This window comes from Lutjanus erythropterus, chromosome 6, assembly GCF_056507025.1.
Source record: "Lutjanus erythropterus isolate fLutEry1 chromosome 6, fLutEry1.hap2, whole genome shotgun sequence".
NCBI classification, from domain to species: domain Eukaryota; kingdom Metazoa; phylum Chordata; class Actinopteri; order Lutjaniformes; family Lutjanidae; genus Lutjanus; species Lutjanus erythropterus.
In genome coordinates this window covers 5945367-5964060 of record NC_139322.1, presented here as the reverse complement: position 1 = coordinate 5964060, position 18694 = coordinate 5945367, and the positions used below count along the sequence as shown (strand labels likewise).

Here is an 18694-nt window from a genome sequence, read left to right as displayed (position 1 = left end):
AGACACATAGAAGGACTGTGTGCTATGTTAAAATCAATACAGCACATAAAATTGAAAAATAATGCACATCTTCTGCTCTACCTTGTGCATTTTCTCATTCCACGAATTAAGACTTTTGGAGGGAAAACAGCATTGTGCTTCTGTCACGCCACGTGCTTCACTGACCAACAGAGGGCGACAGAGCACAGCTTTTTCCACACGACGCCTGCAAATGATGCAAATGAGCCCTTTAATGCCCGCTGGAATGAATGGTGGAGGAATGTCACTCTGGCTCAAACTACACCCGCTCTAAACACAATAACACGCTGCCTTTGGTTAGGTGTTTTACATTCAAGATCCCTCCTCCTCTCTTTCACCCTGTGAGCACATCCTCTGTGACTGTTCCTGCCATGATGCTGCTGCTGCTGCTGCTGCTGCTGCTCTAAATAGGTCACTCGGGCAGAGAGGGAGGGAGGATGTGAGGGAGGAGAGGGAGGCTTTTGGTACAATGTGACACTGCAGAGTCTGCATCCAAAGCAGGGTGCACACTGCAAACCCACTCAGACAAATTGTCAGGGCACATGTGCTATCACCACAACTGAGCAGCTCTTTAGCTTGGCTAAAGGGTTTGCATCCTCATCCTGTCTGAATAATTGGATCTACGACTGCATGCATGGATTAGAAGATCTGAGTTTGCAAGGCCCTATAAAATTGGGCTTACGGCTGTTTTAGCTCAGGGATTACAAACGCTGACGATGAGCTAAACACTGCCACTGTACAGAGGGCATAACTTGATTTGACTGGACTTTAAGGGGAAATCTGACACTTATCATGAGGATGTCCAGTCAGTGTTAACAGTAAATATAGTCAGTTTCTGACAACAATGTATCATCACCCTAGTCTATATCTATTATTTTCTTGGCCAAAACAGAGCATTAGGTAACAAAAATGTTCATCTATCATTTGTATAATATTGTGTGAATAATCCAGTGCCTCTTAAACAAACGGTATGATCTTAAATCAGTTACAGTTATGGTTACAGACTCTCACTGATGTGAGTATGCAAATATAATTCAATGCAGGAGCCAGGGATTAAGAAGAGCTCTATACAAAATGCAGCTGAGGTCATGAAATTTAACAGCCACCTCACTCATGGTTACAAAAATGACCATTACCAACCAATTATGTACCAACATAAACCGCCACTTCCTGAACAGACACATTACAAACACTAAACATAAAACAGCAAACTTAAACAAATAGTTTACTACATGTGCTGCACATTTCCACATTTCCCATGATGCCTACTAGCAAACAGGAAACAAAGAGTGCAGATGACAGTTGAACAGACAGTGGAGCCAAGTTGCTAACTAGCTTGTGAAATACATTGTTGGAAAGTTAATTAACAATTAAAAACCTTCATTTTTCCTTTTCCTTTTCAGTCAGTCACGTAGCAGATGGAGCCTTGTTTTGATCCGTTCCTGCTGGCCCAGTTGAATTTACTGCATTAGTTAATACAAACTGAACACTTCCTGTATCCATTTCAAATTAAAAGCCCTTTGGCATTTCAGTGGCTAGAATCCCTTCATTTCTTCACAAATCTTTTATTGCGAAATAATTTCAGCAACTTGTGGTAAACTCAACTAAAACTGGTCTTATTCATGGGCTCTCATTATGTTCCACCCCAGAGCGGCCAAGACATGTGCAACACTGAGTGGTAAAAGTCAGTATTATTATTAGGTTTCAGGCCAGTCCCACTGTAGATATTACAATAACATCATTATGGAGAATTCGACAATTAGTGTGGAGTGAAAATCGTGACAAACTATAACAAACAACATCTCTGTGACGTCACCGGATGCAAGAAGAACAACAGTTCTCTCACACACACTGTGGAATTTATGGTTTCAACCATCTACATTTAACATCAAGACTGACTGGACATCCACATGAAAAGTCCTGAGTTTTCCCTTTAACAATAAAAATGTGGCTGAGATGGAAGTGGTCGGCTTCATTGTGTTCCTGCCACCACCTCTGAGAGTGACGTGTTTGTTTTGATGGTGGGTTAAAGCTTCATTTTACTGCGCTATAAACTCACTGGGTCAAAATGAGCGTGAGTGAGAGTGAAAACAACAAGGCAGCTCTCATCCCGTCTGTCTCTCCATGCTTTAGAAAACCATCCACTTGAATGTATGTGATCAGCGTGCAAAGGAATTCCTCCACGACTGCAACAGACGCTATTTGATCTAACTCGCTGGCAACACACTAACAGGTGAGCCAGTCTTCCTTGTCAATGGCGTGTTTTTAATGTCTTCTTACAAAGCGTCCTGTCAAAGGCTGCTCTCTTTGTCTGCAGATCACCAGGGTTTGATTGAGCATGTGTGGTCAATCTGTTCTCCTGGCTGCAGTTTAACAAGCTGTTAGAAAAGCACAAGTGAGAAGTGGACTCTTATGCCACGGAGGACTCCCACAAACATGCGAGGACTCAAAACAGAACCAGCAGGGCAGCGGCGAGCAGTGGCCGTAAACACTTTGGTGTAAGATGAGGTCGGCCACCGTGCGGACAGGACCGAGGCGGCTCAAAGTAAACCGCCATCTTTAAAAGCAGTTGAGTCGACAAGCACGCGTCCATGTTTGTGTGCGTGTGAGAGTGGCGGCAGGAGAACTGCTGTGAGACTTCCTGGCTCTGGGGGTAACGCAGCCTGGAGCATTCCTGAGCTGCTTTGTGGCAAGCTGACACCCAGCGTTCATTGGACAAAATGTCGCAGGTTGCTTCTGTGAGATCGACTGTCAAAGATGAGGGCAGGGTTAATAATACGCCATGTAAAGGTAAACAATATGAGTAAAGTAATATTGCATTTTAATTAGCCACACCAGTGACGTGGGGCTGTATGGATGAAAAGCCACATGAAACTGGGACATTCATGGTCCCCAGAGGTTCATTTATAATGACTTTAGTGAACCCCTAACCTGCCACCTGCAGAAGCACCAACAACACGTCAAAATATCCCCTTGTCAGACACTGCAGCTAATTGGATCCATCCAGAAATGATGCACTTGAGCTGTGATTTGTTCTTCTAGGAGCCTATTAAGTTTTTGACCACAGGTAGGGCAGTTTCCTTTTTAACAGGTTGGTGTTTTGTTTGTATATTTTGCACATCAAGAGGACATATATGCACAAACACACATGTTCTTGGCAGTGGTTTGACACATTGCATTTTACAATGTTGATGGTAGTAACTTGCGCAGAAACTCAGAAATGCACCAGCAGAGGTAAGTAAGTCCACAAATCAGTGGAAAAGAAAATCATTCAACACCTTTCTTAGGATTCAAAGACACACAGAGTGCATTTAGATGACATACTGTACATAACTTTGTTTGCATGAAAACTGCTCATGTACCTTTAATGCTAACAGAACATAGCATGCAAGCTTCCATAAAGTGATTTCTTTAAAAGTGAAACCTAATGTGTGCAAAGGTTGTTAGATAAGGAGGATGAGGACGGACGTTTTTATCAAATGACATCCAAACACATCCGTCCTTTCTCCTCAGCTAGCTACCACGACCCATGAGCTAGTGGTCAAGCGTATTTCTATATCATGGGTGAGTTAGCAGGTCACCCAAATAAAATTTGATTGGATAAATATGATAACAGAAAAGTTTGGATTTTATTTGGACATATATTCAAGAGACAGGGTTAGGGACACAGGATTAGAACCTGGAAAAGTATTTCATCTTTAAAGTTAGCATAATGAGATACAAAATATTAGCATGCTAGACATTTAGAACATAACTTGGCTATTGGTGCTTTCACAAAACATTAACACAACTTTGATAAATAATCATTAGTAATGTGAATAAGCAGGTAAAGGCAAATAATAGAGCAGAAGCTGAATTCAGAAAAAGGCATTTTACTGTAATGCTAAAAATGCTAAAAGACGATATCTAGTCTCATATCAAGATATCGATATAATCAATATATTGCTCAGGATTATTAAGCTAAAAGCTGTGCACATTATAGACTTTTAGGGCTCCTACTGTGACTCTGGACTTATTCAGTTGTGTTGTGATAATGAATGAGATCATTTTTTGTTTGAATTTTAATGACTACAATAACATTGTATTCTTGTATTTGACAAGCAGATCAAGTATGATTGCTCAGTATTTAGTCAAAAAACAACAGTTCAACGTAAACAACAGAGCTGGAATGTGACGGAACAAAGAGAACACTGTCAAACATGTTGGAAGTAAGTAAGTAAAGAATATCCGGCACATCTTCCATGACCTAAATATCAGAAGTAAGGAATGAGACGGCTACAAACACCATCACAATGGACCTCTGTACTGACTATAAGTTTGCTAATTTCCCACTCATTCCAGTGGCATGTCGGGACACAGACCGATCTAATGAAATCAGTGAAGGCAATTACGTAAAGCCAAACTGGCGATCTGCGCACACAGTAAGAACACAACCGAAGCACGTCTGTCAAATCAGACCGAAAGTCTCAGTGTTGTTTTCAGATTTCACCCGGGAAAGTTGACTGATCATTAACGAACAACACTTCATGTTAACAGTTCAAACAACTGAAAACTTCATAGGTGGTCAATAAGGGCATCTGTTGCCACTGTGCACATTTGGTGAATCTGAAATCAGAGAATTTAAACATTTTATTAAAAAAAGGACTAAAACAATTATTTGATTATGTTAAAAATACCAAAACAGAAAAGTAGCTGGCAATTAAATAAATAGAACTGATCAATCATTGCAGCTCTACTGCCTTTATGTATTGATCTATTGAATGAATCTGTCCAAATTTCCTGTCAATATGAAATATTTGAACAGCAAAGTGTTAAAGCGCAGATAAGCGTGTTTAATTAAGCGTCAGTTTCTCCGTCAGACCACTGTGCTCCCTTTGAAGACACACTTTCATACACTTTTACTTTCTGAACAAAGGATGCACTCACACTCTGCAGGGAATGAACGGGATTGCAGTTGCAGACAGAAACGCCTTCCTGCTGCGTCTCGCTTTGTTTTCCACTTTCCAAATATAACTGAGACACACCAGAGTCGGCATCCCACATGAGAATTCACTCAGTCAGTGTTTACAGCCGACTGCGTGAATATACATATTATATTTAAAAAATCACTCTGTATGTTTATGAAGAGAAAACATGTAGGTTTCTCCTCTCCTTCCTAATTTAAATCTTATCAGCTCCTGCATACACACTCTGAGAAATAAGGGTTCCAGAAGGGTTCTTCCTGAAGGACTGAGATTCTACCCAAAACCATCTGCTTCTAAAGAACTCTTTTTTGAAGAAAAGGTTTGCCAAAGGTTCTCTGTAAGACTGAGGGTTCCATTAAGAACTCTTTTCATCCAAAGAACCCTTTTTAAAAGCAACATTTCTCCAAGGTTTGTTGAAATCTTTAGTGGTGGGTTCTAGATAAAACCCTTGGAATATAAAAAGGTTCTTGGTTTAACCCCCTGGATGGGTTCTGGATAGAAACCTTGGAAAATAAAAAGGTTTCTCGTGGAGCGCCCTGAATATGTTTCAAATAAAACCCTTCAAATACAAAAAGGTTCTCTTTAGAACCCCCTGAGGATGTTCTAGATAAAACCCTTGGAATATAAAAAGGTTCTTGGTAGAACCCCCTGGTTGGGCTCTAGATCAAAACCTTGGAATATAAAAAGGTTCCTCGTAAAACACCCTGAATGTGTTCTATATAAAACTCTTGGAATATAAAGAGATTGGTAGAACCCTCTGAGTATGCTCTTGATAAATCCCTTGAAATATAAAAAGGACTCTCAGTTGAACCCCATTGGTGGGTTCCAGATAGAACCCCACTTGGTGTGCTATAGATTTAACTCTTTAACCCCCAGGTATGTTCTAAATAAAACCCTTGGAATATAAAAAGGTTCTTGGTAAAACTCCCTGAGTTTGTTCTAGGTAAAGGTCTTGGGATATAAAAAGGTTCTCCATAGAACACACTGGGTAGGATTTTGTTGGCACTATAGAAGGGTTCTTTGTAGAACCTCTCATGGATGGTTGTGGGTGGAAACTTTCACAAATGGTTCTAGGTGTAATCCTTTATAATGGGTTCTAGGTATAACTCTCTGAAAGGTTTCAAAGCAGAACATTTATAAGTTTCTCTTTTTGGGACAGGCCAAAGAACCCTTTGAGGTTCTATTAGCAGGATTATTTCTCAGAGTGTAAATCCTTTATGTGGCAGCTTTAAGACTTGGCAGCTCAGATGTTCGTCTCTCTTTGCATCTCTGTGTCAGTCTCACCTCATTTCTAATGGATGTTCAGAGAGTCAAACACGAGTCAATAATTTAGTGGGTATTCATATGGAGTTTCATGCCTGAATTAAAGACAGACTGTTAAAATGTTGCCCTGATTCTGTTGATGGTTCTCAGAGAAAAAGATCTATTGTGAAATCTTTGGACGGGGAACGTCTCTGAGATGAAAGAAAAGAATATAAACCTAGACTGTGTGTGACATTCAAATAAAACACACTCTAGAAACATTCTGTAGGTGCTAACTAGAACCATAAAGGGTTCTTTAGATTGTCCCCAGAGGAGAACCCTTTTTGGTTTCTGGTAGAACCATTTGTAAGGGAACCTTTCCACAGGGGTCTACCTAGAACCCAACATAAAGGGTTGTATGTAGAAACGTCTGTAAAAGGGGGTTCTACCAAAAACCTATTTATATTTCAAGGGTTTAATCTAGAACCCACAAAGGGGGTTCTACCAAAAACCTATTTATATTTCAAGGGTTCTACCCAGAACCCTTTTATATTATGCTACAAAAACCCCTTGACCAACCCTTGATGAAAGAGTTCTTCAAGGACTCTGACAATCCTTGAAAAACTCTTTCTTCCAAAAAAGTTTCTTTAGATGAAAAGGGTTCTCAATAGAACCTTAAGTGTTCCAAAGAACCCTTGATGAACCCTTTCCTTAAAAAAAAGGGTTCCTCATAGACAAATGGTTCTGGGTGGAACCTCAGCTTTTCAATGAAAACCCTCATTTCTAAGAGTACAGAGCCTTGTTTGTTCTGTTGTGTGGCACTGGACTGGCAGGAGAGCTGAACTATCAGGAAATGGAGAGAAGAAAGAGCCAAGACTCTTTTATTCCTTTCTTTCTTCATTCCTTTCCTTGTCTGAGCTCACGTCCATGTCTATGATCCAACACGTGTCGTTTGTGTTTATTATTCTATACATTTTAAAAGCATCCATGCATGGACGCAACAGGGGCAGTTGGCACTCAGCGGTCCCATTTGTACGGTGCCATTTCATGTTCTTGAGTGTCTGCGGCGGAGGGTAAAGCAGCACAGCGGCAGCTGCACGGCGAAGCATGCACACAGAGGGACGTCCGTCACAAGTAGCACATATAACCATCATCATTTCTTATTCATTGCAGCACTGCTGGGGTCCCTCAGCCACCGGAGCGCTACACACTTAAATGCACATGGTGTCATTCCTGATTAAAATCCCAACACGTAAAAGATGTGAACAGAAAATGTTACTGCTGCAGCTCTAATATCAGAGGATCACGAGGCTCTCCTCTCTGAGTTAAGGTCACGTTGCTGCAAATACGCTCATTTCAGTTAAATCTTTCATCACAGGGGAATCTCTGCTATCACTTCAGTCTCGCACTACGTATTCGCCGCCTCTCCCCTCCGCCCTGTTCTGCTTTTACATCAAAGAAACAAAGAAAACCTTTGAGAGCCAATCATATTAATGTCCAGTCAGACTGTTGGCTCTAATGGACAGGAGGGAGGGAAAGAGAGGGGGGAAACAGGAGGCTGAAAACCCAGCTGAGCTTACAGTGGAGGAGGCCAGCTGGTCCCAGGCCAAACCACGCTCCCTTATGGTCTCTAAAGTGTGACACATTGAACCAGACAAACAGGGAATCTGTCAGTCTGACAGAAACTCTGACAGACAGACCAACTGAGGCTGAACGGAACTGAAGAGAACTGATCTTAAATGTAGGACGATAATAACTGTGGGGTGTATGCTCTCTCTACTGCCAGTTTATTAGGTCTTTTTATCTAAAACAGATTCAGTCCTGCAATAAATCAGCCTTCATGAAGGCAATAATGTAAAGTTTTATTTGAAACAGTTTTAGAAAGGGGTATCTATTGACCTTTATGCTTTATTTTTTAGTTTGTAATGAACTGCATGATGTTGGGAGATGTTTCTAATACTCTATTCTATCCTCACTGACAATATGAAGTCCTTCAAAATGCTACCAGCCAGGAGCAAGGATTAAGTTGATACGGCGGATGCATTAGTAAACAGCTGAATATTTACACATCCAGCAGACATGGAGCAACATTAGCATTCCTTTGTAGTTGTGTTTCTGTCCACCTGATGAATGTTAAGACCAGTATTTGTTCTAATTTTAGCTCTGCTTTGGTCTCCACCAACTCCTGAGGGAAATATCTGTCTCTTTAGCTGCTAAATGCTCCACTATATCCACCAACTTGTCTCTGACATCTAAGTTATTTTGGGGTTTTGGAGAAAATAGTTCCTACATGAAACTGCTCAAAACAGCATCTGTGGATTATCTTGAGTAACCAGGTCACACTTTCTGGAAGGAGACATCGCTGTTGAATTATTCAAATGTATTTTTTGGCACTTCTATCAGAAGTCGAGCGTCATCCAGCTCCACTATGTTGAAAAGAAGGTTGATATCTCCAAAACTCTGCAACTCACACTAAAACAATCTAGATGGATAAAAAGCAGTACAGCTAAGAGGAAAAATATATATCTTTACTTTTGGCGCCCTTTAAGTATATGCAACCCTGTCTTGCACGATGATAAATAAATCTACCTTGAAAGCAAGGACTATGTGATTAATGACTGAAATAAACTGTTATGCAGCATTTTTACTACGATATATTTATAGGACTTTCAACAAACTTAATAATTTAGCGCAATAATCTGACAAGTTTGACATGTTGAATGTCAAAGTTTAATTGACATACAATCTGTCATCATGTCTTCGATGCGTGTTTTGACACTGAGGCACTGGAGCGTGATGAATTTTTCCTTTTCACTGCTGTGATCACAACCTTTACGCATCACTCCACCAGCTCACCCCACTCAGGTTCGTCCCCCGCACACATACAGTGCATCAGACACCATTGCATGCGTACATGTTATTGACAGTCACGCACATACATACTGTAGTTTGCATACGCCTGGCCATATGTTACAGGTCAAGGTTATTAAGGGTCACTACTGTCCAATGACTGAAGCTAATCCACGCCTGGCTGAGCGACCCGCTCTATTAACCCTCCATTTGTGGCGCTGACCTCCCTCTCCACCAATGGACTGCGAGCGACTGAGGTGGGGGGAGTGGCTGATTTGCGATGACACATCTTTGAAAGGAATGTAATCCACACACACACAAACACACACACACTCTGCACTTTACGGCATCATCAAGCACACAACGGGTTCAAGCTAATGGACTTCAAAGGGCCTCAAAAGGGCAGGATGGGGGGGCAGGGGGGTCAGAAGCCTGGAGGGCAGGGAGGGGGAACGACACAGCAGTAAAACAGATGCTCAGGGGAAAGATGTAGATGAATGAAAATACAGCAACAGAGCTGGGAATTAGAAAAATATTACCCTAATGTTATTGCTCTTCAAGGTTGTAACTCTCAGGAATGTTATCAGAGGTGTCTTTGCTAAAATATCTAAAGATAACTGGAGTGAAAACAGAAATTCCACAGTGTCGTGATTAGGGGGGAGAAGACCAATTAGCTTTTTGTTCTCTCACAGGCTGCATAACTGATGGATTTTAAAATGTATTTTCCCATTGAAGGTTTAATTAATAGTCATGTTGAGCAGAAGGGACACTCAAACCCTGCTGCTAAAAGTGAAAATACTGAAACATTTTTTATCAGTTTCATGTTATGTTGTTCATGTTAATCAGAGCGAATTCTGCTGAATGTTAATATCCAGGATGATACACTGAGACTTCATACTCATTTACGCAGCTTATTGAAAATATAAGGAGAATGCTTGTCAGATTATTGCTGTGGTTTTATTATTTGTTAACCCTTTTTTGGTCTAGAAAGTAGATTTTATTAGGGCTGTGTACTGGCAAGAATCCTGTATCACAATAATATAGCATTATATCATGATACTGTGCTATTCTTTTAAACTAATTTTAAGGAAAACTGTCATAGTCTAAAGAACACAACACCTTATGCATAAAATCTGAGTTTAAAAAGTTTACTTTTTAAGGCAAACAGAACACAGATAGATAACAACAATGCTGTCTTGCAGCTGGGGGTTTAAACACAACACAACATGAACAACTGCTACAAATCTTTGCATGTATCATGATATCACAGTACAGTGTTTTTTTAATCAATACAGCATCTTAAAACATAACATTACAGTACTTTAACTGCAGTACACGCCTAGTTTTTATACAGCAGACTGAATCTCTTCAACAACTTAAAGTTGACTCTTTCACAGTGTATTTTTAACCTTCAGTTGCTGTAGTCTTAAAGTTTATCTGATGGAATTCAATTCAGACCTTTGCTGTGTTGAAAGAGTTACAGAAATGTGACTTGGTCTGACCCTGTAAGACTGCTGTTGTGACTTTTACATTAAAGTGACTCAGATCATAGCAGCTCTATAAACGCTCAGCATGCTCAGATACAGTTCTAAGTTGTCCATAGATTGCACTTCTCTCCCACTAGTTTGCAAAAAAGTATTCAAAAATACTTCATCCCTCTGGGTGAAATGTTCAAATGATTAAGGGACAATCTTTTGCCAATTCCTACATTCATAGGTGAGAAAGTGTTTTGCCAAGGCTTTTAACAGATCTTCCTTCTGCCCCTCTGACTCTGGGGTGGCAGAACCAGGTAGAGTAAAGGATACCTACGAAGCCCAGGCCATGCCAAGCACCTGCTTATATCGCTGAGCTACTCCACCCTGTGAGGTCACCTTCACCTTGACCTTTGACCACCAAAATCTAATCAGTTCATCCACGAGTCCAAGTGGATATTTGTGCCAGCTTTGAGAAAATTCCTTCAAGGCATATTTGAGATATAACCTTCACAAGAACAGATCGACAACCCAAAAACAATGGCGGCACAGAAGCATTAAGAAATGCTGCTATGACTCTGAAAATCTGAGAAACGCCCAGCGTTTCATAGCAATTAGGAAATGTATTATGTCTAGAGAAAATTAGATTCACTATTTCAAGCAGAGAGGGACTCTTTCAGAAAATCTGGCAACCTGACGCTAGTCTGATTGAAAATTGAAAGTGAGCAATTAGTGGTCTAACAGGTTAATGTGATGAATTAGACTTTTCCCCTTTTGTGCAACCACCAGTGTTTTTTTCCCTTTTCTTTTGCTGCTGTTTTTTCCTTCGCATTTGTTGTTGTTTGTGTTTCCTCTGGTATATTTCTATACCTCTTTTCAAAATCAATAAATAGATGTTTAAAAAAGTGACACTGATGTTTATTCTGACATGAGACTGACATTAAATTACTGTTAGATTAACGTAAACTGTTGCGTGTCTGAAAGAAAGACAGTGTCAGCGTCTCTTTCGTCCTCTGTGGTTTGCAGCCGTGATCCAGCTCTGACTGACAGGTGCAGCACTGACAGTTACACAGCGGCTGACTGACAGATTTAATGATGTGTGAAAGAAGTAATCCACATGGAATCAGTTCAAACACCGCTCTGCTTGACCCTCAGTATTGTTCTGAAGGGAATATAGGACCCTCGCGAGGCCTTAAATGCCAGTTAATGTTAACATTTCAAGATGGGATGATATCATTGTCCTGCTCTGTCTCAATCTACTGCATATGGAGACGTATGGGGACAGTCTGGAGAGCAGGAAGACTCACCATGTGGTAGTTGATGATTTCCTGAAGGCTTTCACCACATTTTTCCAGGCACTCCTGCAAAGAAAAGAGCATATTATGTCATCATTCTTAAACTAGACAAAGAAATATTCTCGGAACTGCTGCCGCATTTGTATCTCAGGGTAACAGAAGCAAATAAAAGCTGTCACAAACTAAAACCAAAATTTATTTGAATTCTAAATGGAAGAAAATGAAAAGATCCGTAATGCTAAAATTAAGTCAGAGCTGGTTAATGTCACCGAGGTGCTCCAGAGGATTTTTTCCCTTGAACTTTGTACGGGAAAAGGAACTATAATTGCAGGGCTGATTCAGTTCTTTTTTTACAATGGAAACTACAAATGTGAACAAGACTTTAATAAGAAACTCACAATTAGTCATTCGGCCGAAGCCAAGAAGGCTTTTAATAGCACTTAATGTCAGCGGCAAGACGCTGGAGCTGCGAGCCGAGCCAGAAGTGAGTTTCCAGACCCAATCTGATCTTGACTTACTAATCTGTTAGTAATCAGGTTTACTCACACACAAAAACACACACACACGGCTCTAAGAGGTGGAAAGCCCCCACCGTCCCAGGAGACACTTTCCACTGTAACAGGTCTATCCATTAAATGACAGCAAAATAAAGACAATAAAACCACAGTAAAAAAAAAAATGAAAATGGTTAAAACAGAGGTGAGATGACTTGGTCAAGAGCCTCACCGAGATCATCTCGTCCTTCTTGCACTGCTGAGACAGATCCCGGATGCCGTTGACAAAGAGCTTGTTGGCGCTGACGTACGCCTTCCCCGCTTCAATCATCCCGCTGCATAGCTTCACCAGCTGTGGAGGAGAGAGACACATGAGGAGGGAACAAACGAAGGCATCACGTTCACCGCACACACACACACACACACACACACACACACACACATATTTATGATAGCAGAGCCACTGTTGGCATTAAGAACACTGAGGACACGTCCTCCATGTGTTTGTTTCAGGGAATTTGGGAGTTTTTACTTGATGAGTTTACATTTTACAATTAAAAACAAAGTACACATGTTTTTATTTAGATTTTTAACTCTTTTTTCTGCTTGTTCTTTTTTAAAGTAAATATTAAACTTTGATTTTTAGCAATAAAGGGAATTCTTTGAAACAAATCAGATGATGCTTTATAATAAAGTGCATGTGACGCAAGACTGAAGCAGGGATGTCATGAGAAATGATACTTTGGTACCATGGTGATGCCAAGATTTTGAAAACATAATGGCACTTGTTTCTCCACAAGGGTAACAGTGATGCAATTCTTTTGGACCTGGCAGGGACGGCATATTACAAGTGTTTTAGTCTGCCTTCAAATGCCAAAGGCAGAACAAGAGCACCTGCCAGCACGGAAGAACAACAACAACAACACATGTAAGACAGTGACAAGTGCAGCTGCAGCGAGAGCCGTGCCCCGACTCGTCAAAGAGGACAGAGTCGTGCATGGAAGTAGTTTGCAACAGAGGAGGATCATCAGGAATTAATAGTTAATAGCAACTTAGCCAGACACGGCATCACTGGCTTCACTGTGTAGCCGACTATGTTCCACGATGTTTGCAGCGGCTAAATGCTAAAGGCTACTGGTGTTAGGCTAACGTAACGTAACCACAGCTCATAGTGGTGAGTCCTGACTGTTCAGTAATGATGTGTCACCATGTCAGTAGATTTAAACTACTGCTTGTACTCTTGTACTCTAACTTTATTCAATGTTCTGCAGCCTTTTGCAGACCATTGCTTTCCAGACATGGCAACATGCTCCTGACGGTGATTTGCATCAGCACTGCGCTTAGCAAAATACTGTTACCAAGGTACTGAATTGGGTATCAAGAATCGTGGAAATTCACTGGTAATGGTATCGACTACGGAAGCTCTGATTTTATTTTAGAAGTGTCTGAAAGGGGTATCGAAGGTGCTATTTGGAACGATTGCTTAGCGTTGGTCATGCGAGAAAAAGCCAAATCACATTCCTTCAACGCTACAGTAATTGCCTGCCAGAAAGAGTTGCATTTTATGTCTGCATCTGCCAGTGGGCCATCACGATAAGAGTATATGTTAATTCCACTGCAGGAGAGAGTTCAGAGCTCTCTGGAAATCAGTGGAAAAAAATATGTGCATATATTGGTATCTGCAAATATTAGCATATCAGATATTGGAAAAAATCCCATATAGTGCAAGGGGTTGGGGTTGTTCTGCATGTGGGGATTTGGAGTTATGACTTCAGTATGTCTAAAACTGGCCCTGAATGCAGCTGAAATCATACTGTCTCTTTGTTTGTGACGACGCTTGGTGAAATCTGCTCCGTGTGATCGTCACGGAGGCTTGAGGGTGGAACAACACTCAAAGTTTTTCTCCACATTTTCAGCACTTCACCGCACATGGACCAGGATGTATACATTCATACCGTTGTATGTTGTTGTATACTTATGATGTGTGGTAACATCCAGTAGTGTTTGCATTCTCAGGTGGGGTCCACGTGTCGTCGACATGCCACCGACACACATTAAACACTGCAGGGGCTTAATGTTGTCCAGGACTGGAGAACCGATGACAGACACTGATGATTCAGCGTGTATGTTTTAGCGTACGACTTGTATCTCAACCACATTCTGTGAACTTGCAGTATACATTTTCTCTGCAGCTGTCAGCAAAATTTATCCACCATGAAGCCTGCCTTGTTGAGTTTCTCCTTTCATGAGAGGAAAATTAATTTCTTTTCTTCTTTCTAATTCTTCAGACTGTGTTCTGATGCCAGGCTTTCTGTTTTTCAGCACCCTTTATTCTCCAAGTCCCACTTCCTCCCAGCTGCAAACCAGACTTGCTGTGAGACTAAGCACTTTTTTCAATTAGTTATAAAGGAATAGTTTCACATTTTGCTTTCCTAAGTTGCATGAGAAGATGGATACTCCTCTCATGTCTGAACACTAAAGGTCCAAAAGCACTAAAAGTGACTGACGCTTTTGTTTTTAAGTACACTTGTTGTTTTAAACGGCAGAACATGCTCTAAAAATGTTTTCAAGCTTTAAATGAGGACCAAAGCCTTTTTTTTTCTGCAGCCACAGTGCCTGTTTGGAGTGAGCTGAAAGAAATAAAAAGGGTATGGATGCAAAGAGCAGCTGCTGATGGGGCTGCAGCACCAAATAAAACCAGGTAAAAAACAGTGTGTGGACCGACAGCAGGGAGGGAGGGAGGCATGAATATGTTACTGTATCAGTGCTTTGGTGTGTGATTTCTTAGACCAAAGCCTATTTGTTTCCCATGTTTTAGTGAAATAAACTATTTGTACGTTAATCCAACTTACAAGAAAGAAATCTTAATGGTTTTAGATGTAAATGCTTTAACTAGGAATGATTTTTTTTAACTAAGTGTTGAGTTCTTACTGTCTGTCGTGTTTTTCTGATCTTTCTGGGATTTTTTTTCCTGTTTTGTTTACACTGTGTTTCTGCCTAATGTAATCTCGGCATCACTGAAAACGAGGGGCTACCCCTCGATGTATCCCCGCGAAGCAAATATGAACCTGAAACACAACATTTTCCTTTCAATAAACTCATTTGAACTTCCCACCCTGAGTGTAACGTCAAAGAAAAACGGCTGTGGTGTGAACATGGTGAACAGAGAGCAAAAGAGGCAGAACACATTTGCCATAATGTCATCTGAATGTGTGCATTGTGTAGACAAAAGTTTGAATTGTGCATTAAAAAATGTTTTCAATTTGCTTGCAATCAATAGAAAGTTGCAAGTCAGAATGCACAGAGATGGAGAACATAGGAGAACCTACAGTGGGAACAAAACTTGTGATAGATAATAGTAACAAAAACACAATGATTTTTTTCACTTTATTATACGCTAATAAAAACATATTTATGAATATTATATTACATTTCTGCTGTATTATGCCATTAAACCACTGTAAATCTTGCAAACTGGACCTTTAAGTTATTACAGTTCAACCATCATGGTGATAGTTGTCATGACATTTCACTAAAAACAAAATGTCAACATGTTGAAGGTTGAAGAAAAGTCAATGGGCCGTGGCTCCATCCAGTAGTTGTTCAGATATTTCTGTCTGGACCGAAGCGTTGAACCGACAGGCTTTGTCAAAGAGCCAGGTCACTAACATGACTAAAAATGCTTGTGGTAAATAATCAAATAACACTAAAAATGTATTTGGGCTGGATCAGGCTTGTCTTCCTCTGCTGCCGCCCCTTGAAGCTGCCCTCGAGTGCACTGGAGAAGATATTATTTTTAGCCCGTAGTAACTTGGTAATCAAGATCAGAAAATCAGCTGAAATGTGGAACACTGAATAGTTCCTTTTTTTGATTTCCGCCTTTTCATGATCCAATTTTAAACTCTGCAACTGGATTAGATTAGAATCACTCATGCCTACAACAGAAAAAGACTCTTAATTGATCCCAGAATTACAGATGTTATCAAAGGTATCACATGTTGGTGAGTAAGTGAGGTAAGTTTAAGAGGAAGTTGTTAAATTGTCCTCTCTCCAGTTTTCTGGTGCATAAAAGAGGCCGAATACACTCCAATGAAAGTATTGGAAGAATGGTTTGATTATGGAATATTAAATATACGGCATGCAGGGATTAACTGTAGGGGAGGTTTCCAACAGCGATGGCAGGAAAAGAAGAACTGACTAATCCTGGCTCCGCAGACACATACCGTAATTCAATGTCAAAAGCAGCAGATGGACCGGTGACACGAGTATTACAGGGAAAGCATCTGGCCGCCTCATTACAAGGCAACTGGATGCTTTGAAAGCCGGTGTGATGCAGTCTAATGTTCTCCGGTCTTGGCTCTGCTGCCACGTCACGTTTTAGTGAACCTCGCCTGAACTGTTCAACGGGACCGAGTGCCATCGGTGGAGGCTAGCGATGGGATTACTGTGCAGGGTATTATGATGCAGGGAATGAGCAGCTGAGTATAACAGGCAGGCTGTGTCTGTCTAAAGTTGTAATACCACAATATATAAATACTCCATTACAAGTAAGAGTCCTGCATTAAAATCCTTACTCAAGTAAATAGCATTAGCATCAAAATTTGCCTAAAGTATCAAGTATGCTGTCATTATTTTCTTTATATATTACTGGAATATTGTTGTTGGCGCATTTATGCAGGCAGAATTTTAATGTTGTCATGGTAGCGCTATTTTTTACACTGTATTTACAGAGATTTTCCATTTATCCTTCCCTTAGATTGGCATCTCAAGTTATGCAGATGTGTAAAAAGACAGAGTACCTGAAGGTGACAGAAATAAATACTTAAAACCAACAATAACATCTGAAATAAATAGATCGCATTACAAGAAAATCAAAAACACACATCCAAATAAAACAACAACTAATGAACAAACAGAAAAAAGAAAAAAAAAACAAGTGCATCACAGTGCAGGCAAAGTGAACTGTTCACATAGTTTATCAGCAGTCTCTTAGTGGAGACATCGAAGGTGCATCTTTTTCCAGCTTTATGTTCTGCATCACATCCTTGATGCACTGGTTGTGTGATGGAGGGGTCAGACTCTTTCATTTAAACAAAAATATCTGTCTAGCTAATAGAGAAGGAGAAGCAATGACCATCTGGACGGGAGGAAGAAGAATAAAATCACATGGAATTCCAAAATAAAATACACCAAAAATACCAATAACAGGGAGGGAAGAATATTACAAGGCAGCGCTAATTTTATACAACTCAATACATTTATGTATGTATTATGTACTACAGCTGCCCTTACAAAGTACACACTCTTGCATGAAGTATGCAAGTGGTACACACTTGTGACTTATCCTCCACTGAGCAGAGGATTGTGGGTCAGAGTAGCAAGAAAAGCATGGTGGCTTGCATACTGCAAAGTGCGACTAACTGCAGTTGGACATCCTGGTGTTTTTTGTCATACTGCATTATGGTTGGACAGTGTCTACCAAATTAACATATGACGATGTCCACAGTGAAACGCTGTGATGGACACTGACATCACTGTTATGAACCACGTGTCTGTGACTTAGTTGTGTTCAGCCTCTGAAGCTTGAAGGCTTTACTGAGGAAGCAGAGCTAAGAACAACAGCACAAACTAAAGAAACACGCTGTCAGTGGCCGCAGAAAAGAAACAACGCTGCCACCAATGTGACCGAGGTTTAATAAACAGGACATGGAGACGTAACAGCGTCTTTTTATTTTGTCAAAAACAGAACATTACCAAAAAGTCCTCGCTTATGCCAACTCAAAGGGGGACACACTACGTTAGATACATTTAAAAGCACGACTACAGTTATTGCTCACGAAAGAGAGAAAATCATCACTGTTCTGCTCTTTAAACGTCTGGCCACACCTCAGTCGGTGAACTCACAGTAGGCTTTTTGCCTTCAGGTGCTTTTTAAAGTGAGTTGTAGCCGCTGCACCGGATTTCAGTTCAATTTAAACTCAGCAGATGCCAACTGGCCTGATCTCAGCTGACAGCTTGTAGAGCAACAAGACAAACATGTACCAGCAGTGTGAGCTGGCATGGCTGGAATATGAGCTGCAAAGTTGTTGTGCCGCCTTTGCCATAATGATATAAATATGACTTTGACCACAAAATCTTACGCACTTGTCCTTTACAAGTGCGTAAGATTTTGTGGCAGAGTACAGCCAGTGTTTGGTTTGTCCATTCTGGGCTACCGTAAAAACATGGTGGTCTCCATGGTAGAGGACCTGCACCCTCTGTAGATATAAACAGCTCATTCTAAAGTGACAAAAACACACTTACTTTCAATGACAGCTTACTTAAGTTACTAAATTTTACACACTGGACCTTTAAAAGTT

At 40.6% G+C, this 18694-nt stretch overlaps 1 protein-coding gene across 1 annotated transcript in view; it reads right to left on the bottom strand.

Moving 5' to 3' along the window:
* Positions 1-18694, bottom strand: part of LOC146324727 (arf-GAP with coiled-coil, ANK repeat and PH domain-containing protein 3-like) — a 98481-nt gene that overhangs the window by 36952 nt on the left and 42835 nt on the right. Inside the window, exons 3-4 of the mRNA XM_084720338.1 lie at positions 12568-12687; positions 11854-11907 (exon numbers count right to left, since the gene is read on the bottom strand). Of these exons, the coding sequence (XP_084576464.1) occupies positions 11854-11907; positions 12568-12687 (174 nt within the window). The remainder of the gene's footprint in view (positions 1-11853; positions 11908-12567; positions 12688-18694) is intronic.